The following is a 24423-nucleotide window of genomic DNA, read 5'->3' as shown; positions in this document are numbered from 1 at the left end:
GCACGTACACACACTCTTATCCAGGGCCACTTGTATACATGTATACATTTTCATACTTTTTCATTCTGGTCCCCCGTGGCAACACTGGCATGTTCTACCAACGGAGCCACATGGGACACAAACACACACACACACATACACACACAGGCGCGCACAGACACACAGGCGCGCACACACATTTTTGTGGAGGCAGAGGGTTAGTCCAGGAACCAATCACTACCCCCCTGTGTGTTGTAGATCTTCAGGAAGAAGGATTGGCCCTAGACGAACTAAATGAAATGAGAGCATGAGAACATTCTGACAGCCTGCTAGATATCTGCCTCCTCCAAACCTCCCTCACCACCATACCTCCCTCCAAACCTCCCTCACCACCAAACCTCCCTCACCACCAAACCTCCCTACAAACCTCTCTCACCACCAAACCTCCCTCACCATCAAAACTCCCTCCAAACCTCCCTCACCACCATACCTCCCTCCAAACCTCCCTCACCACCAAACCTCCCTCCAAACCTCCCTCACCACCAAACCTCCCTCCAAAAATCCCTCACCACCAAACCTCCCTCACCACCAAACCTCCCTCACCACCATACCTCCCTCACCACCATACCTCACCACCATACCTCCCTCACCACCATACCTCCCTCACCACCATACCTCCCTCCAAACCTCCCTCCAAACCTCCCTCACCACCATACCTCCCTCCAAACCTCCCTCACCACCATACCTCCCTCCAAACCTCCCTCACCATCAAACCTCCCTCCAAACCTCCCTCCAAACCTCCCTCACCACCAAACCTCCCTCCAAACCTCCCTCACCACCAAACCTCCCTCACCACCAAACCTCCCTCACCACCAAACCTCCCTCACCACCATACCTCCCTCCAAACCTCCCTCACCACCAAACCTCCCTCCAAACCTCCCTCACCACCAAACCTCCCTCCAAACCTCCCTCACCACCATACCTCCCTCCAAACCTCCCTCACCACCATACCTCCCTCACCACCATACCTACCACCAAACCTCCCTCACCACCAAACCTCCCTCCAAACCTCCCTCCCTCACCACCAAACCTCCCTCACCACCATACCTCCCTCCAAACCTCCCTCACCACCATACCTCCCTCACCACCATACCTACCACCAAACCTCCCTCACCACCAAACCTCCCTCCAAACCTCCCTCCCTCACCACCAAACCTCCCTCACCACCATACCTCCCTCCAAACCTCCCTCACCACCAAGCCTCCCTCATCACCAAACCTCCCTCACCACCATACCTCCCTCACCACCATACCTCCCTCCAAACCTCCCTCACCACCAAACCTCCCTCACCACCAAACCTCCCTCCAAACCTCCCTCACCACCATGCCTCCCTACCAAACCTCCCTCACCACCAAACCTCCCCCAAACTCCCTCTCTCCCTTAAACTACCCCACCCCCATCTTCCTCCCAAGCTCTTCCCTAAGCTCCCCCAACCTACACCCCCCCCAAGCTCCTCCCCAAGGCCTATCCTCCCGATCGCAGTACAGTTTACCTTGGAGCAGGAACTAGGGCTACAGGAGTTCTCTCACAACCCCAGGCCTGCTACCTCGACTGACAAACTAGTTAGCTTTCATCTCTGTTTGCGGTCGGACACGGTTTAGTCCCCCCTCCCCTGGTCCTCCGCTCTTCCAACCCTCCTCTCCCTCGCCTCCCCATTTCCCACACCTCTCTCGATCAGTCTCAGAATGCTTTCCGTCCGAGTCATCGGCTAGGCATCTCGATGTGAACGCAGATACCGTGGCGTTATGAACTATTTCACATTTATTCCCAGTTCTCTCCCGTTCGGCTCCACTTGAAACATATGGAAGAAAACACATTCTCACGACAGAAGTCAAATGGGACTTCACACTGGGGTAACAACCACAACGAGGAATAGGTGGGCTCCGCTCAGCTCCAGGGGAGAGGAACACACACCTCCCCACTGAGCAGTTTCCATTATAAAAATCACATTACCATACTTTCCATTATAAAATCACATTACCATACTTTCCATTATAAAAATACATTACCATACTTTATTATTAACAGATAATACAACTGACAGTTAATCCCTCTGAAGGGTTCAAATTGATTGTTTTGAGGGTCTTCTAAAGACAAGTGGAACCAACACCTCACCAAAACCCCATAAGACCCTTAAACAACACAACAGTTGATAACTCCAGCTGGCTAGTGGAGCACAGCGAAGTCTGGAGTCAATGTGATACACTAAAATACACACACACACTGAAGTCAATGTGATACACTAAAATACACACACACACTGAAGTCAATATGACACACTAAAATATATACGCACGCACGCACACGCACACACACACACACACATTGAAGTCTGGAGTCAATATGATACACTAAAATATAAATATACACATATATATATATATATGATATAAAATCGAGTACACCGCCATACAACCTCCATAGACAAACATTGGCAGTAGAACATCCTTACTGAAGAACTCAGTGACTTTCAAAGTTGCACCGTCATAGGATGCCACCTTTTCAACAAGTCAGTTTGTGAAATTTCTGCACCTGATAGAGCTGTAAACTAAGTGTTGTTACTGTGAAGTGGAAACGTCTAGGAGCAACAACGGCTCAGCCGTGAAGTGGTAGGCCACGGCAAGCTACCAGAACGGATCCACCGAGTGCTGAAGCGTGCAGCATATTAAAATCATCTGTCCTCAGTTGCAATACTCACTACTGAGAACTGTTTGTCAGGAGCTTCATGAAAGGGGTTTCCATGGCCGTGCAGCCGCACACAAGGCTGAGATCACCAAGCGTCGGCTGGAGTGGTGTAAAACTCGCCTCCATTGAACTCTGGAGCAGTGGAAATGCGTTCTCTGGAGTGATGAATCACGCTTCACCATCTGGCAGTCCGACAGACAAATCTGGGTTTGGGGGATGCCAGAAGAACGCTACATGCCTGAATGCATAGTGCCAACTGTAAAGTTTGGGGGAGGAGGAATAATGGTCTGGGGATGTTTTTCCATGGTTCGGGATAGGCCTCTTAGTTCCAGTGAAGGGAAATCTTAACGCTACAGCATACAATGACATTCTAGATGATTCTATGTTTCCAACTTTGTGGCAACAGTTTGAGGAAGACCCTTTCCTGTTTCAGCATGACTATGCCCCTGTGCACAAAGTGAGGTCCATACAGAAATGGTTTGTCGAGATCGGTGTGGAAGAACTTGACTGGCCTGCACAGAGCCCTGACCTCAACCCCATCTAACACCTTTGGGATAAATTGGAACGCCAACTGTGAGCTAGGCCTAATCTCCAAACATCAGTGCCCAACCTCACCAATGCACATGGCTGAATGGAAGTCTCTGCAGCGATGTTCCAACATCTAGTGGAAAGCCTTCCCAGAAGAGTGGAGGCTGTTATAGCAGCAATGTTCCAACATCTAGTGGGAAGCCTTCCCAGAAGAGTGGAGGCTGTTATAGCAGCAATGTTCCAACATCTAGTGGGAAGCCTTCCCAGAAGAGCGGAGGCTGTTAATTTAACCTTTATTTAACTAGGCAAGTCGGTTAATTTACCTTTCATTGAACTAGGCAAGTCAGTTCATTTAACCTTCATTTAACCAGGCAAGTCAGTTAAGAACAAATTCTTATTTTTAATGACGGCCTATCGGAAACAGTGGGTTAACGGCATTGTTGAGTGGCAGAACAACAGATTTTCACCTTGTCAGCTCGGGGATTCGATCTTGCAAACTTTCGGTTACTGGCCCAACGCTCTATCCACTAGGCTACCTGCCGCCCCACCCCCCACATGTTGTGTGGGAGGGGCCTGGACAGGAAATGTGATGAGGCCTACAGCAACGCCATGTTGGGCTGATGAATTACAGGCAGCCTTGACACAGGGGTAAGGGTCTGTGACCCCCAGGCTGTGACCCCCAGGCTGTGACCGCCAGGCTGTGACCCCCAGGCTGTGACCCCCAGGCTATGACCCACAGGCTGTAAGGCTCAATAAAACACTTGACTTACACAAAATGTAAGAGAGGCCACTTCCTTACACCCAAGTTGTTTAGAGGGGGGCAGCGTGCTTAAACACACACATACGTGTGTGTGTGTGCCTACGCATGTGTTTGGTGTGTGTGTGTGTGTGTGTGTGTGTGTGTGTGTGTGTGTGTGTGTGTGTGCCTACGCATGTGTTTGGTGTGTGTGTGTGTGTGGCGTGTGTGTGTGTGGTATGCCCAGTTTGTTCTTTAGAGACTTTAGCCACTAGAGAATAATCAATAATGGATCAAGACAAATGGAAAACAGATTGAGAGTTAAAGAGTAGCTGGCTATCTCCTTACTGTAATACTCTTCATATGGTTACCGTGCATCGTAACTTCACAACGCCCCTTCTCCTCTGAGAGACAATTAGGATAACAAGAGATCAATACAGACTTATTAAAAAAAAGGCATGTTGTTGTACGTTGGTTTCAAAGATTATAAATTGAAGACAGATCAAACCCAGCTGTATATCGCTGCCAAAGGCGCTTCAACAAAGTACTGAGTAAAGTGTCTGAATACTTATGTAAATGTGATAGTTTAACTTTTTTTATACATTTGTTATATACGTTTGTTAAAAAAATATAAAAAAACGTTTTTTTGCTTTGGCATTATGGGGTATTGTGATGTCATTATGGGGTATTGTGATGTCATTATGGGGTATTGTGATGTCATTATGGGGTATTGTGTGTAGATTGATGAGGGGAAAAAACAATTTAATAATTTACAATAAGGCTGTAACGTTAAAAGTAAACTTAAATATCTAATAGAGATATATATATATAAATATCTAATAGAGATATATATATATAAATATCTAATAGAGATATATATAGATTATATATATATATATATATATATATATATATATATATATATATATATATATATATATATATATACACACACACACACACATAGAGATGGTATAGAACCTGGAACTGACGCCAAGCAGGGTGGAGGTTCAGAGATCACATGAGAACATGTCAACGGAGAGATGCTAATCAGATGAACGTTTACACAACACATAGGTCATTGGTCCTCCGGGGCCTACAGTACTGGAATGTATCAGTTTAAATCCTGAACAAGAGACATCAAAATAAACAGACTGAATATGCTCCACAGGATCAGAGATAAGAAATCTAAAGAGAGAGGCTTGAGAGACACCCGATACCAGGGCTCCTCGCTGAATAAAACATATTCTGCTCCAGAAATAGAGGCCCGTGTGCTCGCCACTTTCCAGCACCAAAGTCGTCTGGCCGGGTCAGTGAGTGTACTAGAGCAGAAGGACTCTCACATACAGGTCTGTCTGGTAGATGTGGAAGATGGGACTGGATGGGACTTGGGCTACCGAGTGGCGCAGTGGTCTAAGGCACTCTATCTCAGTGCAAGAGGCATCCCTACAGTCCCTGGTTCGAATCCAGGCTGTATCACATTCGGCTGTGATTGGGAATCCCACAGGGCGGCGCACATTTGGCCCAGCGCCGTCCGGGTTTGGCCGGTGTAGGCCGTCATTTTAAATAAGAATTTGTTCTTAATGGACTTGCCTAGTCAAATAAATGTTAAGAAATATATATATATATATTTGGATGTGATCACTGAATTCAGACAGATGCTAAATCAGCAGGTGGGAATTAAATTAAAATGGGAATTAATTATATGAATACAGATATTAACTCAACAGGTCATTTAACTAGGAGGCAGATGATTGGACAGATAATTTAATAGGAGTCAGAGATTGGACAGGTCATTTAATGGGAGTCAGAGATTGGACAGGCGATTTGAAAGGCGATGCAACTAGAGAAAGAGTCCTGGGAACCTAAGAATACAATTCTCAGATCTGCTTCCTGCTTCAGAGGAAACTTCAGATCCTTTGTGGAATGCATTGGAAAGCATTGGAATGCATCGGAATGCATTGTGTGTATGGGAGTGTGCTTAACATGCGTCCCAGTGTTTCTCAGTACACTAGAGTTGTGTGGGTGAGTGTGTCTGAGGTATGTGTTGTGGGTTGACATGTCACTGTCATTCGTTTCCCCACTCACCCTCCTGGTGTTGTCAAGGACCTTGGGGTCTGGCCGGCCGTAGTTTGGAGGGTTGGCGTGGGGGTCGTACCCCAGACGGGACAACATGGGGGCGATGACGGGCATGTCTCTCAGTACGTCCGCAGGGATCTTGCCCACCCACTTGGATAAGGCCTCCACGTTGACCGGCTTGATCACCTGGTCTGTAGACCTCTCCACCCTGCAGAGAGAGACAGAGAAACCACAGTTAGCAAGAGGTTAGCATTGTAGCGTGTGTCGTGCCCCCCCGAAGACCATTGACTAGCATCCTCTAAAGGCACTGCTAGTTGAACAACACCAGTGTCATCCACGTTAGATTGTTACCCTTGATAGCATGGTGTTAGCATTATTAAGGGACGGTTCAACATTATACCTTGATAGCATGGTGTTAGCATTGCTAAGGAACGGTTCAACATTATACCTTGATAGCATGGTGTTAGCATTGTTAAGGGATTGTTCAACTGTATCCCTTGATAGCATGGTGTTAGCATTATTAAGGGATTGTTCAACAGTATCCCTTGATAGCATAGTGTTAGCATTGCTAAGGAACGGTTCAACATTATCCCTTGATAGCATGGTGTTAGCATTATTAAGCTTGCCCAGGATGGCTCAGTGGACCAGCCCGTGTCACTGCAGGCAGCTAACTGCAAACTAATTGGCTCTAACTGGATCATGGGACAGAATTAAAGATGGCCCCCAAGCTCCAGCCTCTCTCCAGCTCCAGGCCTCACAGTTAATGGGCTGAACACGTGTATTGTCTTTCCATTGAGATATGGGTCTCTCTCACTGTATCAGATCAAGCCCCTGTCCCCATGTCTGTGTCTCCATGTATTCTGGTTCCTTTATATGAGCAAGGAGACGAGACATTAGGACAACATTACCGACCTACACTGAGTGGATCTGGGACTGCCCCCCCCCCCCCAAATTACCAAGATTTAGAGCAGTGATATTAAAAAAATGAATAACCATTCCATCACACTACCCTGGGTGGGGGGTGGGGGGGACAATGTCTGGACGGAAGCTTTTGTTTACAGAAAAATCTGAAAGTTGATCATTTATTGATGACATTAAGAATGAGGATATTCGATGGTTTATTGGATAACGGGAACAAATGAAGTGTCAAGATGTTTGATCATGCACCGCCGCTGTGAGAAAGACCTGCAGCACGAACACGCTGCCTGTACGACCCGTGTTGTTGGAGCCAGGCCGAGCTCTATAGACCACCACCCGGAACATCCTGCCCTGATCCCGCTCCTCGTTTAGAACAGATCATCGCCATAGCAACAGCTGAGTTCTGTGTTCAGGTTGACCTATTCTTTGTGTACTGCATTACTTTTGACCATAGCCCTATTGGGTGCCATTGGGGGGGACACACAGACTGGCTTAGAATGGGGTAGGGAGGGCTAACCCTTCGTGGTTACACCACAGCCAGGCGTCCGCCTGCCCACCCGCCCGCCTGCGTTAAAGATGAATCAGGTTGACACACCGTGTTCTCCCTACCAGCAGTGGGGAGAGATTCATACAAAGAGCAGGAGAGTGGGCAGCCATCCCCCAGCCTCGATTCAAATCAGCAGGAGAGTGGGCAGCCATCCCCCAGCCTTGATTCAAATCAGCAGGAGAGTGGGCAGCCATCCCCCAGCCTCGATTCAAATCAGCAGGAGAGTGGGCAGCCATCCCCCAGCCTTGATTCAAATCAGCAGGAGAGTGGACAGCCATCCCCCAGCCTCGATTCAAATCAGCAAGAGAGTGGGCAGCCATCCCCCAGCCTCGATTCAAATCAGCAGGAGAGTGGGCAGCCATCCCCCAGCCTTGATTCAAATCAGCAGGAGAGTGGACAGCCATCCACCAGCCTCGATTCAAATCAGCAGGAGAGTGGACAGCCATCCCCCAGCCTCGATTCAAATCATCAGGAGAGTGGACAGCCATCCCCCAGCCTTGATTCAAATCAGCAGGAGAGTGGACAGCCATCCCCCAGCCTCGATTCAAATCAGCAGGAGAGTGGACAGCCATCCCCCAGCCTCGATTCAAATCAGCAGGAGAGTGGACAGCCATCCACCAGCCTCGATTCAAATCAGCAGGAGAGTGGACAGCCATCCCCCAGCCTCGATTCAAATCATCAGGAGAGTGGGCAGCCATCCCCCAGCCTCGATTCAAATCAGCAGGAGAGTGGGCAGCCATCCCCCAGCCTCGATTCAAATCAGCAGGAGAGTGGGCAGCCATCCCCCAGCCTAGATTCAAATCAGCAACATGGTAATGTAAAGAAAGCTTATTTTCTCAAGTTGTCCCCTACATAGTGCACTACCTTTGACCAGGACCATAGGGCTCTGTTCCCTACGTAGTGCACTACTTTAGACCAGGACCATAGGGCTCTGTTCCCTACATAGTGCACTACTTTAGACCAGGACCATAGGGCTCTGTTCCCTACATAGTGCACTACTTTAGACCAGGACCATAGGGCTCTGTTCCCTACATAGTGCACTACTTTAGACCAGGACCATAGGGCTCTGTTCCCTACGTAGTGCACTACCTTTGACCAAGACCATAGGGCTCCGTTCCCTACATAGTGCACTACCTTTGACCAGGACCATAGGGCTCTGTTCCCTACATAGTGCACTACTTTAGACCAGGACCATAGGGCTCCGTTCCCTACATAGTGCACTACCTTTGACCAGGACCATAGGGCTCTGTTCCCTACATAGTGCACTACTTTAAACCAGGACCATAGGGCTCTGTTCCCTACATAGTGCACTACCTTTGACCAGGACCATAGGGCTCTGTTCCCTACGTAGTGCACTACCTTTGACCAGGACCATAGGGCTCTGTTCCCTACGTAGTGCACTACTTTAGACCAGGACCATAGGGCTCTGTTCCCTACGTAGTGCACTACTTTAGACCAGGACCATAGGGCTCTGTTCCCTACATAGTGCACTACTTTAGACCAGGACCATAGGGCTCTGTTCCCTACATAGTGCACTACTTTAGACCAGGACCATAGGGCTCTGTTCCCTACATAGTGCACTACTTTAGACCAGGACCATAGGGCTCTGTTCCCTACGTAGTGCACTACTTTAGACCAGGACCATAGGGCTCTGTTCCCTACGTAGTGCACTACTTTAGACCAGGACCATAGGGCTCTGTTCCCTACATAGTGCACTACCTTTGACCAGGACCATAGGGCTCCGTTCCCTACATAGTGCACTACTTTAGACCAGGACCATAGGGCTCTGTTCCCTACGTAGTGCACTACTTTAGACCAGGACCATAGGGCTCTGTTCCCTACATAGTGCACTACCTTTGACCAGGACCATAGGGCTCCGTTCCCTACGTAGTGCACTACTTTAGACCAGGACCATAGGGCTCTGTTCCCTACGTAGGGCACTACTTTAGACCAGGACCATAGGGCTCTGTTCCCTACGTAGGGCACTACTTTAGACCAGGACCATAGGGCTCTGTTCCCTACGTAGTGCACTACTTTAGACCAGGACCATAGGGCTCTGTTCCCTACGTAGGGCACTACTTTAGACCAGGACCATAGGGCTCTGTTCCCTACATAGTGCACTACTTTAGACCAGGACCATAGGGCTCTGTTCCCTACGTAGTGCACTACCTTTGACCAAGACCATAGGGCTCTGTTCCCTACGTAGGGCACTACTTTAGACCAGGACCATAGGGCTCTGTTCCCTACGTAGGGCACTACTTTAGACCAGGACCATAGGGCTCTGTTCCCTACGTAGGGCACTACTTTAGACCAGGACCATAGGGCTCTGTCCCCTACGTAGTGCACTACTTTAGACCAGGACCATAGGGCTCTGTTCCCTATGTAGGGCCCTACTTTAGACCAGGACCATAGGGCTCTGTTCCCTACGTAGGGCACTACTTTAGACCAGGACCATAGGGCTCTGTCCCCTACGTAGGGCGTAGACCAGGGCGTTGACAGTCTAAATAGATTCTGAAGAAGGTATTTCTTTTACAAAAAAAAACTGTAAACAAGAATTCCAAAATATATTACAAATGTCATGTGTAAAAAGTTCAAGTATAAAAGGGAAAATAAATAAACATAAATATAGGTTGTATTTACTGAGGGAAATGTATAAAATGCAGCTCAGTTTCCACCTCATTTTGTGGGCAGTGAGCACATAGCCTGTCTTCTCTTGAGAGCCAGAGCTATGGCGGCCTTTCTCAATAGCAAGGCTATGCTCACTGAGTCTGTACATAGTCAAAGCTTTCCTTAAGTTTGGGTCAGTCACAGTGGTCAGGTATTCTGCCACTGTGTACTCTCTGTTTAGGGCCAAATAGCATTCTAGTTTGCTCTGTTGTTTAGTTAATTATTTCCAATATGTCAAGTAATTATCGTTTTGTTTTCTCATGATTTGGTTGGGTCTAATTGTGTTGCTTTCCTGGGGCTCTGTGGGGTCTGTTTGTGTTTGTGAACAAAGCCCCAGGACCAGCTTGCTCTTCTCCAGGTTCATTTCTCTGTAGGTGATGGCTTTGTTATGGAAGATTTGGGAATCGCTTCCTTTTAGGTGGTTGTAGAATTTAACGGCTCTTTTCTGGATTTTGATAGTTAGCGATTTCGGCCCAATTCTGCTCTGCATTATTTGGTGTTTTACGTTGTTCTCTCTCAAGGTCAGAATGAGTCATGTTTGTTCCTCAGAGTCTATCAGGTTGTTTTGCTATATAGATATCGCTCCATATTTTCTCTCTCCGCCTCGGACTAAGTTGTCCCCTCGGCCTAAGTTGTCCCCCTCGGCCTAAGCTGTCCCCTCGGCCTAAGTTGTCCCCCTCGGCCTAAGCTGTCCCCTCGGCCTAAGTTGTCCCCCTCGGCCTAAGCTGTCCCCTCGGCCTAAGTTGTCCCCCTCGGCCTAAGCTGTCCCCTCGGCCTAAGTTGTCCCCCTCGGCCTAAGTTGTCCCCCTCGGCCTAAGCTGTCCCCTCGGCCTAAGTTGTCCCCCTCGGCCTAAGCTGTCCCCTCGGCCTAAGCTGTCCCCTCGGCCTAAGGTGTCCCCTCGGCCTAAGGTGTCCCCTCGGCCTAAGGTGTCCCCTCGGCCTAAGCTGTCCCCTCGGCCTAAGTTGTCCCCTCGGGCCTAAGGTGTCCCCTCGGCCTAAGGTGTCCCCTCGGCCTAAGGTGTCCCCTCGGCCTAAGGTGTCCCCTCGGCCTAAGCTGTCCCCTCGGCCTAAGTTGTCCCCTCGGGCCTAAGTTGTCCCCTCGGCCTAAGGTGTCCCATCGGCCTAAGCTGTCCCCTCGGCCTAAGTTGTCCCCTCGGCCTAAGGTGTCCCCTCGGCCTAAGCTGTCCCCTCGGCCTAAGCTGTCCCCTCGGCCTAAGCTGTCCCCTCGGCCTAAGGTTTCCCCTCGGCCTAAGCTGTCCCCTCGGCCTAAGTTGTCCCCTCGGCCTAAACTATGACATGACTCATTATGTCACAGCTAGGGTTGCCGGCTAGCTATGTCACAGCTGGGGTTGCCGGCTAGCTATGTCACAGCTAGGGTTGCCGGCTAGCTAGGTCACAGCTGGGGTTGCCGGCTAGCTATGTCACAGCTAGGGTTGCCGGCTAGCTAGGTCACAGCTGGGGTTGCCGGCTAGCTAGGTCACAGCTGGGGTTGCCAGCTAGCTAGGCCTATTTCTGAGATGGAGTGAGGGAGAGACGGAGCGAGGGAGAGATGGAGGGAGGGAGGGAGAGATGGAGGGAGGGAGGGAGGGAGGGAGAGATGGAGGGAGGGAGGGAGAGATGGAGGGAGGGAGGGAGAAATGTAGCGAGGGAGAGACGGAGCGAGGGAGAGACGGAGCGAGGGAGAGACGGAGCGAGGGAGAGACGGAGCGAGGGAGAGACGGAGCGAGGGAGAGATGGAGGGAGGGAGGGAGAGATGGAGTGAGGGAGGGAGAGATGGAGTGAGGGAGGGAGAGAAGGAGTGAGGGAGAGATGGAGAGATGGAGGGAGAGATGGAGTGAGGGAGAGATGGAGTGAGGGAGAGATGGTAAAAGGCATGAATATTGAACAGTAAATTAACTCATCAGGGTGTCATCTGTCATCTGCAGCTGCTCCAAATAGATTACAATATAAAACAGACAACAAGCTTTCAGCCTCAACGACCTCCAAGAGAGATGAGCAAAGAGATGTATGTGTGTGTGTGTGTGTGTGTGTGTGTGTGTGTGTGTGTGTGTGTGTGTGTGTGTGTGTGTGTGTGTGTGTGTGTGTGTGTCTGTGTGTGTACGTATGGGTGTGTGTGTGTGTGTGTGAGAGAGAGTGTACGTATGGGTGGGTGTGTGTGTGTGAGTGAGTGAGTGAGTGAGTGAGTGAGTGGGTGTGTGAGTGAGAGAGAGAGAGTGTACGTGTGTGTGTACGTGTGTGTGTGTGTGTGTGTGTGTGTGTGTGTGTGTGTGTGTGTGTGTGTGTGTGTGTGTGTGAGAGAGTACGTATGGGTGTGTGTGTGTGAGAGAGTACGTATGGGTGGGTGTGTGTGAGAGAGTACGTATGGGTGTGTGTGAGAGTACGTATGGGTGTGTGTGTGTGAGAGAGTACGTATGGGTGTGTGTGAGAGTACGTATGGGTGTGTGTGTGTGAGAGAGTACGTATGGGTGTGTGTGTGTGTGAGAGTACGTATGGGTGGATGTATGTGTGTGAGTACGTATGGGTGGGTGTGTGTGAGAGAGTACGTATGGGTGGGTGTGAGAGTACGTATAGGTGGGTGTGTGTGAGAGAGAGTACGTATGGGTGGGTGTGTGTGAGAGAGTACGTATGGGTGGGTGTGTGTGAGAGAGAGTACGTATGGGTGGGTGTGTGTGAGAGAGTACGTATGGGTGTGTGTGAGAGAGTACGTATGGGTGTGTGAGAGAGTACGTATGGGTGGGTGTGTGTGAGAGTACGTATGGGTGGGTGTGTGAGAGAGGGTACGTATAAGTGTGTGTGTGTGAGAGAGTACGTATGGGTGGGTGTGTGTGAGAGAGTACGTATGGGTGTGTGTGTGAGAGAGTACGTATGGGTGGGTGTGTGTGTGAGAGAGTACGTATGGGTGTGTGTGTGTGAGAGAGTACGTATGGGTGGGTGTGTGTGAGAGAGTACGTATGGGTGGGTGTGTGTGAGAGAGTACGTATGGGTGTGTGTGTGTGAGAGAGTACGTATGGGTGGGTGTGTGTGAGAGAGTACGTATGGGTGGGTGTGTGTGAGAGAGTACGTATGGGTGTGTGTAAGAGAGAGAGTTTTTTTCGTCAAACTGATCTTTTACCCCCTCTCCTACTCCCCCCTTTCTCCTGCCCTCCCCCCACTCACTCACCCACTCCCCCCCCCCCCCACTCTCCCTCCTTCACCCTTTCAATTCAATTCAAGGGGAAAATTGAGAAACATGCGAAACATATGTTAACATTGCCAAAAGCAAGTGAAGTAGATAATATACAAAAGTGAAATAAACAAATCTCCTTCTCCCACTCCCCCCCTCTCATACTGTCCTCCCCCACTCCCTCCTTTCACCCACTCCATTATAACCTCTCCCACTCCTCCCCACTTCCACCCACCCCTCTCCTCCCACCCACCCACACACACTCTCCCCTCCTTCAACCCCCTTTCACCCAGTCCTCCCCCCTCTCCCTCTCCCTCTCCCCTCCCACCCAGTCCTCCCCCTCTCCCTCTCCCCTCCCACCCAGTCCTCCCCCTCTCCCTCTCCCCTCCCCTCCCACCCAGTCCTCCCCCCTCTCCCTCTCCCCTCCCACCCAGTCCTCCCCCCTCTCCCTCTCCCCTCCCACCCAGTCCTCCCCCCTCTCCCTCTCCCCTCCCACCCAGTCCTCCCCCTCTCCCTCTCCCCTCCCCTCCCACCCAGTCCTCCCCCCTCTCCCTCTCCCCTCCCCTCCCACCCAGTCCTCCCCCCTCTCCCTCTCCCCTCCCACCCAGTCCTCCCCCCTCTCCCTCTCCCCTCCCACCCAGTCCTCCCCCTCTCCCTCTCCACTCCACTCTTTTCTCCTGTACTTTTGTTCCACTGAGGACTAAACAATTATCTTGTATTTCCTGGGTGGTGGTGAGTCACCAGACGTCTTCCATCTTCTCCACCTACGGACCAAACACTGTTCTGAGTCCCTAATAGCACCCTATTCAATATATAGTGCACTATGTAGAGAATAGGGTACCATTAGTGACTACCAAGGGGAGTGGGTTGGAGGAGCCAGGATGCAGAGAATGGAGAATAAAAAGGGAGCTTGCTAACTGCTGCTGGTCGAGGTTGAAACTGTTATGGTCCTATTACGTACTGTCCGCTACCTTCTACCCGTTACCTTCTACCCGCTACCTTCTACCCGCTACCTTCTACCCGCTACCTTCCACCCGCTACCCACTACCTTCCACCCGCTACCTTCTACCCGCTACCTTCCACCCACTACCTTCCACCTGCTACCTTCCACCCGCTACCTTCCACCCGCTACCCGCTACCTTCCACCCGCTACCCGCTACCTTTCCCCTGATACCTTCCACCTGCTATCTTCCATCCGCTACCCGCTACCTTCCACAGCATATACTGTATGAAAATGTATTTATTAGACTGTTAGAATGTTGACGTCATAATGACGGGTAATTGTCTCAGAACGAGATGGCTTGAGCCCTGGCTTTACAACTTAAAGCCACTAACAAAGGACGTGGGCAGAGGTCTTCCTATACACCTGTTTTACTTCCTGTTCTCGGCTTCTCCAGCTGAATGACCACCAGACTCAGGGGTTCGGCAGCCAAGGATGATCCTTGCCTCTTTCTCAAGCCATCGCTCTTCGATTCTTTGCATCCTCTCTCGTTGCCCCTTTTTCTATTAAAACCACCCTGTGGCGAAGAAGGCCTGAGGGGAGGGACCTTGGACCATGTCCTTCAGTAAGGTTGAGATAGGAGGTGAGGAGATAGAGTCATGTCCTTCAGTAAGGTTGAGATGGGAGGTGAGGAGATAGAGTCATGTCCTTCCTCTGGCCTTGAATGGAACAATACAAAACCCTGAGAAGCAGGGGGGGGGGGGGGGGGGGGGGGGGGAGATAGGGTGGGGGAGGCAAGGGACACTTAATGGGTTGTGGCTGTTTCTCAATTATTCATAGCTGGGCCTAGTGCTCTGCTCATCCACCCTGGGTGGTGTTCTGGATCACTGAGGGAAGGACGGAGAGAGAGCCTTCCTTCCCTAAACCACAGCCATGTAATTGATGGTAATGGTGTAGAGACCGGTGTAGAGAGGGGTACTGAGGGCCCGGCCCACTACAGTACAGATAGGGACCTGCTGTAAGCCACAGGGTGTGTGTGTGTGTGTGTGTGTGTCTGAGTAAATGCCTGCGCGTGCATGTTTTTAGTGGGTAAATATGGAGACACTCTGCCTTAGTGAGGGTGAAGTACTACTGAAGGGTGGGGTCTGATGGGATGTGCTGTTGAGGTTGGTAAAAAGGCTGCCACGAGGCCCTAGGGGGTGTCGAATGCTACCTTCCTCCCTCCTAAAAAGCATAAATCGGGAGCGGTTCAGAGAGGAAGTATGATAGCAGACCGCCTGCCCCTGGAGGACCAAGCCGTTTAAGTCAGACTCAGTAAGGAGGCGGGCCACTCAGAAGTAGGAACGGAGCAACGCTTGTGGTCCTGTGTGGTAAAGTTCAGTTGTGGGTTCAACTCCAACAGAGATCACAGTGGATAAAAACATCTGCTCTGTGGCATATATCTCTCGTTTCCCCCCATAGCTTGTTATATTGTCTATACTTCTTTTTAGTCGTCTTTATCTGATGTGGAGGCTGATCATTTCGGTGTAAAGAATGAAAAACACCAACTCCCTGTGAACTTCCTTTCCTGTTAAATACACATTTACATCAGGTTAAATCCTTTCCTGTTCAATTTACATCAGGTTAAATCCTTTCCTGTTCCCTTTACATCAGGTTAAATCATTTCCTGTTCAATTTACATCAGGTTAAATCCTTTCCTGTTCCCTTTACATCAGGTTAAATCATTTCCTGTTCCATTTACATCAGGTTAAATCCTTTCCTGTTCCATTTACATCAGGTTAAATCCTTTCCTGTCCCATTTACATCAGGTTAAATCCTTTCCTGTTCCATTTACATCAGGTTAAATCCTTTCCTATTAAATATACATTTACATCAGGTTAAATCCTTTCCTGTCCCATTTACATCAGGTTAAATCCTTTCCTGTTCCATTTACATCAGGTTAAATCCTTTCCTGTTAGATCTAGCATGATTATGTTAACCAGTAAATCTGTTGTTACCAAATCAGTTAACCAATAAATCTGTTGTTACCGAATCAGTTTACCAGTAAATCTGTTGTTACCGAATCAGTTAACCAGTAAATCTGTTGTTACCAAATCAGTTAACCAGTAAATATGTTGTTTTTCCTCGTCTGATATAGAGGAGGCTTTATGGCGATACAATGACGTGTGGTTTCCTGTTTGCGTGAAGCAAAGTATGAGCCAGGAAAAGTTCAGAAGAGAGAACGTTTGTTTGTTCCCTTTGCATGCAATCGCACAGTGTTTAGACGACTCTGCTGTGCCCTGTAACTTGAAACAATAAAAAAAGTCCCAACAAGCATATATTAAATGAAGACAGACAAGAAACTCAAGCTTTTCCATTGAAATGTGAACAGTTAAGGATCCTTATTCAGTGGTGAAACACAAGGAAACGTAAAGCATTTCCATGACTTGGAGGTACAATATTAGACCCTCTTTAGTTTATGGCATATATAATAGACATTTTGTTGTCCACACGAAGGACGCAGCAGAAAATGCGGCCCCCGGCACAGCAAAGCTGTCTTCTCAGTGGTTTGAGGAGCTCATGGTACATATACCAACCCTGTTGAGACTTGTTTACTGAAAGCCCTATTCTTCATCTTTTACAGTTCCTGTCTCTCGCTCTCTCCTCAATGGCCACATGCCTCTGTCCATCTGTGTGTGTGTGTGTAACAGTATGTGTGTTGTCTCTGCTACATGTCTTGAGCTCTATCCAGAGCGCTCTGGTTAAGATCCCATTTTATTAATATTTGATGGGAATCAATGTGCTGAGGGGTGGTGTGTGTGTGTGTGTGTGTGTGTGTGTGTGTGTGTGTGTGTGTGTGTGTGTGTGTGTGGGGGGGGGGAGGAAGGCTGGGACCAGGCTCGTGTCTAGGGGTAGGGGTCTGGGACCAGGCCCAGGTCTAGGGGTAGGGAGGCAGGGACCAGGCCCGTGTCTAGGGGTGGGAGGTTGGGACCAGGCCCGTGTGTGCTGAGGGGTGGTGTGTGTGTGTGTGTGTGTGTGTCTGAGCGCATGTGTGGGGGAAGGCTGGGCACCAGGCTCGGGTCTAGGGGTAGGGAGGCTGGGACAAGGCCCGTGTCTAGGGGTAGGGAGGCTGGGACCAGGCCCGTGTCTAGGGGTAGGGAGGCTGGGACCAGGCCTGTGTCTAGGGGTAGGGAGGCTGGGACCAGGCCCGTGTCTAGGGGTAGGGAGGCTGGGACCAGGCCCGTGTCTAGGGGTAGGGAGGCTGGGACCAGGCCCGTGTCTAGGGGTAGGGAGTGGGAGGCTGGGACCAGGCCCGTGTGTAGGGGTGGGAGGCTGGGACCAGGCCCGTGTGTGTGTGTGTGTGTGTGTGTGTGTGTGTGTGTGTGTGTCTGAGTGCATGTGTGGGGGAAGGCAGGGCACCAGGCTCGGGTCTAGGGGTGGGAGGCTGGGACAAGGCCCGTGTCTAGGGGTAGGGAGTGGGAGGCTGGGACCAGGCCTGTGTGTAGGGGTAGGGAGGCTGGGACCAGGCCCGTGTCTAAGGGTAGGGAGGCTGGGACCAGGCCCGTGTCTAGGGGTGGGAGGCTGGGACCTGGCCCGTGTCTAGGGGTGGGAGGTTGGGACCAGGCCCGTGTCTAGGGGTAAGGAATGTGAGGCTGGGACGAGGCGCGTGTGTAGGGGTGGGAGGCTGGGACCAGGCCCGTGTGAGCTGAGAGGTGGTGTGCTAAGGGGTGGTGTGTGTGTGTGTGTGTGTGGGTGAAGGCTGGGCACCAGGCTCGGGTCTAGGGGTAGAGAGGCTGGGACCAGGCCCGGGTCTAGGGGTAGGGAGGCTGGGACGAGGCTCGGGTCTAGGGGTAGAGAGGCTGGGACCAGGCCCGGGTCTAGGGGTAGGGAGGCTGGGACGAGGCCCGTGTGTAGGGGTGGGAGGCTGGGGCCAGGCCCATGTGTAGGGGTGGGAGGCTGGGACCAGGCCCGTGTGTAGGGAGTGGGAGGCTGGGCCCCAGGTCCAGGTCTAGGGGTGGGCACCCACTCTTACCCTGCGCTCTCTCTCTCCCTCCTGTGCATCTCCTCCATCTCTGTCTACCTCTTTCTGAATTAGTATGTGTATTTGTTATGGATCCCCATTAGTTCCTGCCAAGGCAGCAGCTACTCTTCCTGAGGTTTATTATGGATCCCCATTAGTTCCTGTCAAGACAGCAGCTACTCTTCCTGGGGTTTATTATGGATCCCCATTAGTTCCTGCCAAGGCAGCAGCTACTCTTCCTGAGGTTTATTATGGATCCCCATTAGTTCCTGTCAAGACAGCGGCTACTCTTCCTGGGGTTTATTATGGATCCCCATTAGTTCCTGCCAAGACAGCAGCTACTCTTCCTGGGGTTTATTATGGATCCCCATTAGTTCCTGTCAAGACAGCAGCTACTCTTCCTGGGGTTTATTATGGATCCCCATTAGTTCCTGCCAAGGCAGCGGCTACTCTTCCTGGGGTTTATTATGTATCCCCATTAGTTCCTGCCAAGGCAGCGGCTACTCTTCCTGGGGTTTATTATGGATCCCCATTAGTTCCTGCCAAGGCAGCAGCTACTCTTCCTGGGGTTTATTATGGATCCCCATTAGTTCCTGCCAAGGCAGCGGCTACTCTTCCTGGGGTTTATTGTGGATCCCCATTAGTTCCTGCCAAGGCAGCGGCTACTCTTCCTGGGGTTTATTATGGATCCCCATTAGTTCCTGCCAAGGCAGCGGCTACTCTTCCTGGGGTTTATTATGGATCCCCATTAGTTCCTGTCAAGGCAGCAGATACTCTTCCTGGGGTTTATTATTATGTATCCCCATTAGTTCCTGCCAAGGCAGCAGCTACTCTTCCTGGGGTTTATAATGGATCCCCATTAGTTCCTGTCAAGACAGCGGCTACTCTTCCTGGGGTTTATTATGGATCCCCATTAGTTCCTGCCAAGGCAGCGGCTACTCTTCCTGGGGTTTATTAGGGATCCCCATTAGTTCCTGTCAAGGCAGCAGCTACTCTTCCTGGGGTTTATTATGGATCCACATTAGTTCCTGCCAAGGCAGCGGCTACTCTTCCTGGGGTTTATTATGGATCCCCATTAGTTCCTGCCAAGGTAGCAGCTACTCTTCCTGGGGTTTATTATGGATCCCCATTAGTTCCTGCCAAGGCAGCAGCTACTCTTCCTGGGGTTTATAATGGATCCCCATTAGTTCCTGTCAAGACAGCAGCTACTCTTCCTGGGGTTTATTATGTATCCCCATTAGTTCCTGCCAAGGCAGCAGCTACTCTTCCTGGGGTTTATTATGTATCCCCATTAGTTCCTGCCAAGGTAGCAGCTACTCTTCCTGGGGTTTATTATGCATCCCCATTAGTTCCTGTCAAGGCAGCGGCTACTCTTCCTGGGGTTTATTATGGATCCCCATTAGTTCCTGCCAAGGCATCAGCTACTCTTCCTGGGGTTTATTATGGATCCCCATTCATTCCTGCCAAGGCAGCGGCTACTCTTTCCGGGGTCCAGCGACATTAAAAAAATTAAAATCATCAAAAATCAATAACAGTACAAATTACAACACACCACTACCACACCTCTCCAATACAACACATTAGTACATATCTCCAATACAAAATGTATAATTACCACGCTAGAACAATATGTACGTGTTTTAATGTGTGCGCATGTGTGTGCGCGCGCACGCGTATCTTCACAGTAATCGTTGTTCCATAAAGTGTAGTCATGTTTTTTATCTACTGCTGGCATGATGTGGAATAGAGTTTCAATGTAGTCACGGCTCTATGTAGTATTGTGCGTTTCCCCAGAGTGTGTTCTGGACTTGGAGACTGTGAAGAGACCATTTGTGGCATGTCTTGTGGGGTATGCATGTGTGTCTGAGCTGTGTACCAGTAGTTCAAACAGACAGCTCGGTGCCTTCAACATGTCAATACCTCTCACAAAGACACGTAGTGATGCAGTCAAATCTCTCCTCTACTTTGAGCCAGGAGAACAGCCAGCTGTGTTGCTCTGTTCTACTTGTAAATTGCTGATGTCCCTGTTTATAGTAATTGACCATATGACTGGGCAGTAGTCCAGGTGTGACAGAACTAGGGTCGACTCTGGGATGCTGACCTTCTAATGCAGAGTTCCTGTGTCCAGTGTCTCTTATTTTGCCCATCTTATTCTTTTTATTGGCCAGTCTGCCTAGAAGGCCAGCATCCCGGAGTCGCCTCTTCACTGTTGACGTTGTGACTGTGGCATCTGCTAAGGCCTCTAGAAGTGTCAGTCCTGCTCCATTTTCCACAGGCGGGGGGGGGGGGGCTTCCTAGGGGAGAGGTCCATGGCCAGTCAGTCAAAGAGTGATGGCAGTGCGGTGATACACACCATACCGAAACAACGTCAGCCTGAGGTGTAGAGAACAAGAAGGTAGGCAAGATGTAGTTTCGGTTTGGTTTCCCCAGCAGATTGTGCAACGCCGAGATTTGCTTGCTTAGAGTAGACAACTCGGTCCTATAGTCCTCCTCAAGCAGGCAGTTGTTGCATTGAAAAGCCAGTCAGTGTCCCAGAAAAGAGCTTCGTAAACACAACTCCTACTACTACAGGAAGTGCTAGTCTCCTTCCTCCGGCTGAGGAGGCCTCCATTAAAAAGACGACACGGTCCCAAATCGGGGAAATCCAAGCAGCCACCTTCGTTATGATGGCTAGCAGCTTAGCTGGCTAGGTAAGGTTAAATCAAATCAAATTTTATTTGTCACATACACATGGTTAGCAGATGTTAATGCGAGTGTAGCGAAATGCTTGTGCTTCTAGTTCCGACAATGCAGTAATAACCAACAAGTAATCTAACTAACAATTCCAAAACTACTGTCTTGTACACAGTGTAAGGGGATAAAGAATATGTACATAAGGATATATGAATGAGTGATGGTACAGAGCAGCATAGGCAAGATACAGTAGATGGTATCGAGTACAGTATGTACAAATGAGATGAGTATGTAAACAAAGTGGCATAGTTAAAGTGGCTAGTGATACATGTATTACATAAGGATACGGTCGATGATAGAGTACAGTATATACGTATGCATATGAGATGAATAATGTAGGGTAAGTAACATTATATAAGGTAGCATTGTTTAAAGTGGCAAGTGATATATTTACATCATTTCCCATCAATTCCCATTATTAAAGTGGCTGGAGTTGAGTCAGTGTCAGTGTGTTGGCAGCAGCCACTCAATGTTAGTGGTGGCTGTTTAACAGTCTGATGGCCTTGAGATAGAAGCTGTTTTTCAGTCTCTCGGTCCCAGCTTTGATGCACCTGTACTGACCTCGCCTTCTGGATGATAGCGGGGTGAACAGGCAGTGGCTCGGGTGGTTGATGTCCTTGATGATCTTTATGGCCTTCCTGTGACATCGGGTGGTGTAGGTGTCCTGGAGGGCAGGTAGTTTGCCCCCGGTGATGCGTTGTGCAGACCTCACCACCCTCTGGAGAGCCTTACGGTTGAGGGCGGAGCAGTTGCCGTACCAGGCGGTGATACAGCCCGCCAGGATGCTCTCGATTGTGCATCTGTAGAAGTTTGTGAGTGCTTTTGGTGACAAGCCGAATTTCTTCAGCCTCCTGAGGTTGAAGAGGCGCTGCTGCGCCTTCTTCACAATGCTGTCTGTGTGAGTGGACCAATTCAGTTTGTCTGTGATGTGTATGCCGAGGAACTTAAAACTTGCTACCCTCTCCACTACTGTTCCATCGATGTGGATAGGGGGGTGTTCCCTCTGCTGTTTCCTGAAGTCCACAATCATCTCCTTAGTTTTGTTGACGTTGAGTGTGAGGTTATTTTCCTGACACCACACTCTGAGGGCCCTCACCTCCTCCCTGTAGGCCGTCTCGTCGTTGTTGGTAATCAAGCCTACCACTGTTGTGTCGTCCGCAAACTTGATGATTGAGTTGGAGGCGTGCGTGGCCACGCAGTCGTGGGTGAACAGGGAGTACAGGAGAGAGCTCAGAACGCACCCTTGTGGGGCCCCAGTGTTGAGGATCAGCGGGTAGGAGATGTTGTTGCCTACCCTCACCACCTGGGGGCGGCCCGTCAGGAAGTCCAGTACCCAGTTGCACAGGGCGGGGTCGAGACCCAGGGTCTCGAGCTTGATGACGAGCTTGGAGGGTACTATGGTGTTGAATGCCGAGCTGTAGTCAATGAACAGCATTCTCACATAGGTATTCCTCTTGTCCAGATGGGTTAGGGCGGTGTGCAGTGTGGTTGAGATTGCATCGTCTGTGGACCTATTTGGGCGGTAAGCAAATTGGAGTGGGTCTAGGGTGTCAGGTAGGGTGGAGGTGATATGGTCCTTGACTAGTCTCTCAAAGCACTTCATGATGACGGAAGTGAGTGCTACGGGGCGGTAGTCGTTTAGCTCAGTTACCTTAGCTTTCTTAGGAACAGGAACAATGGTGGCCCTCTTGAAGCATGTGGGAACAGCAGACTGGTATAGGGATTGATTGAATATGTCCGTAAACACACCGGCCAGCTGGTCTGCGCATGCTCTGAGGGCGCGGCTGGGGATGCCGTCTGGGCCTGCAGCCTTGCGGGGGTTAACACATTTAAATGTCTTACTCACCTCGGCTGCAGTGAAGGAGAGACCGCATGTTTTCGTTGCAGGCCGTGTCAGTGGCACTGTATTGTCCTCAAAGCGGGCAAAAAAGTTATTTAGTCTGCCTGGGAGCAGGACATCCTGGTCCGTGACTGGGCTGGATTTCTTCCTGTAGTCCGTGATTGACTGTAGACCCTGCCACATGCCTCGTGTCTGAGCCGTTGAATTGAGATTCTACTTTGTCTCTGTACTGACGCTTAGCTTGTTTGATAGCCTTGCGGAGGGAATAGCTGCACTGTTTGTATTCGGTCATGTTACCAGACACCTTGCCCTGATTAAAAGCAGTGGTTCACGCTTTCAGTTTCACGCGAATGCTGCCATCAAACCACGGTTTCTGGTTAGGGAATGTTTTAATCGTTGCTATGGGAACGACATCTTCAACGCACGTTCTAATGAACTCACACACCGAATCAGCGTATTCGTCAATGTTGTTGTCTGACGCAATACGAAACATGTCCCAGTCCACGTGGTGGAAGCAGTCTTGGAGTGTGGAATCAGATTGGTCGGACCAGCGTTGGACAGACCTCAGCGTGGGAGCCTCTTGTTTTAGTTTCTGTCTGTAGGCAGGGATCAACAAAATGGAGTCGTGGTCAGCTTTTCCGAAAGGGGGGCGGGGCAGGGCCTTATATGCGTCGCGGAAGTTAGAGTAACAATGATCCAAGGTCTTTCCACCCCTGGTTGCGCAATCGATATGCTGATAAAATTTAGGGAGTCTTGTTTTCAGATTAGCCTTGTTAAAATCCCCAGCTACAATGAATGCAGCCTCGGATGAATGGTTTCCAGTTTGCAAAGAGTTAAATAAAGTTTGTTCAGAGCCATCGATGTGTCTGCTTGGGGGGGGGGATATATACGGCTGTGATTATAATCGAAGAGAATTCTCTTGGTAGATAATGCGGTCTACATTTGATTGTGAGGAATTCTAAATCAGGTGAACAGAAGGATTTGAGTTCCTGTATGTTTCTTTCATCACACCATGTCACGTTAGTCATAAGGCATACGCCCCCGCCCCTCTTCTTACCAGAAAGATGTTTGTTTCTGTCTGCGCGATGCGTGGAGAAACCCGTTGGCTGCACTGCTTCGGATAGTCTCTCCAGTGAGCCACGTTTCCGTGAAGCAAAGAACGTTACAGTCTCTGATGTCCCTCTGGAATGCTACCCTTGCTCGGATTTCATCAACCTTGTTGTCAAGAGACTGGACATTGGCAAGAAGAATGCTAGGGAGTGGTGCACGATGTGCCCGTCTCCGGAGTCTGACCAGAAGACCGCCTCGTTTCCCTCTTTTTCGGAGTTGTTTTTTTTGGGGGTCGCTGCATGGAATCCACTCCGTTGTCCTGTTTGTAAGGCAGAACACAGGATCCGTGTCGCAAAAAACATATTCTTGGTAGTACTGATGGTGAGTTGATGCTGATCTTATATTCAGTAGTTCTTCTCGACTGTATGTAATGAAACCTAAGATGACCTGGGGTACTAATGTAAGAAATAACACGTAAAAAAACAAAAAAACTGCATA

General features: G+C 49.9%; 1 protein-coding gene across 2 annotated transcripts in view; it reads right to left on the bottom strand.

The window, feature by feature from the left end:
* The window catches only part of LOC110508082 (protein-tyrosine sulfotransferase 1), a 79898-nt gene that overhangs the window by 31635 nt on the left and 23840 nt on the right, over nt 1-24423 (bottom strand). For both annotated transcript variants that reach the window (XM_036965666.2, XM_036965664.2), the window contains exon 3: nt 6077-6275. In XM_036965666.2, the coding sequence (XP_036821561.2) occupies nt 6077-6275 (199 nt within the window). The remainder of the gene's footprint in view (nt 1-6076; nt 6276-24423) is intronic.

Source organism: Oncorhynchus mykiss, chromosome 27 (assembly GCF_057628025.1).
Source record: "Oncorhynchus mykiss isolate SJ-2025 chromosome 27, ASM5762802v1, whole genome shotgun sequence".
Classification (NCBI taxonomy): Eukaryota; Metazoa; Chordata; class Actinopteri; order Salmoniformes; family Salmonidae; genus Oncorhynchus; species Oncorhynchus mykiss.
This window is presented reverse-complemented; position numbering and strand designations above follow the sequence as displayed.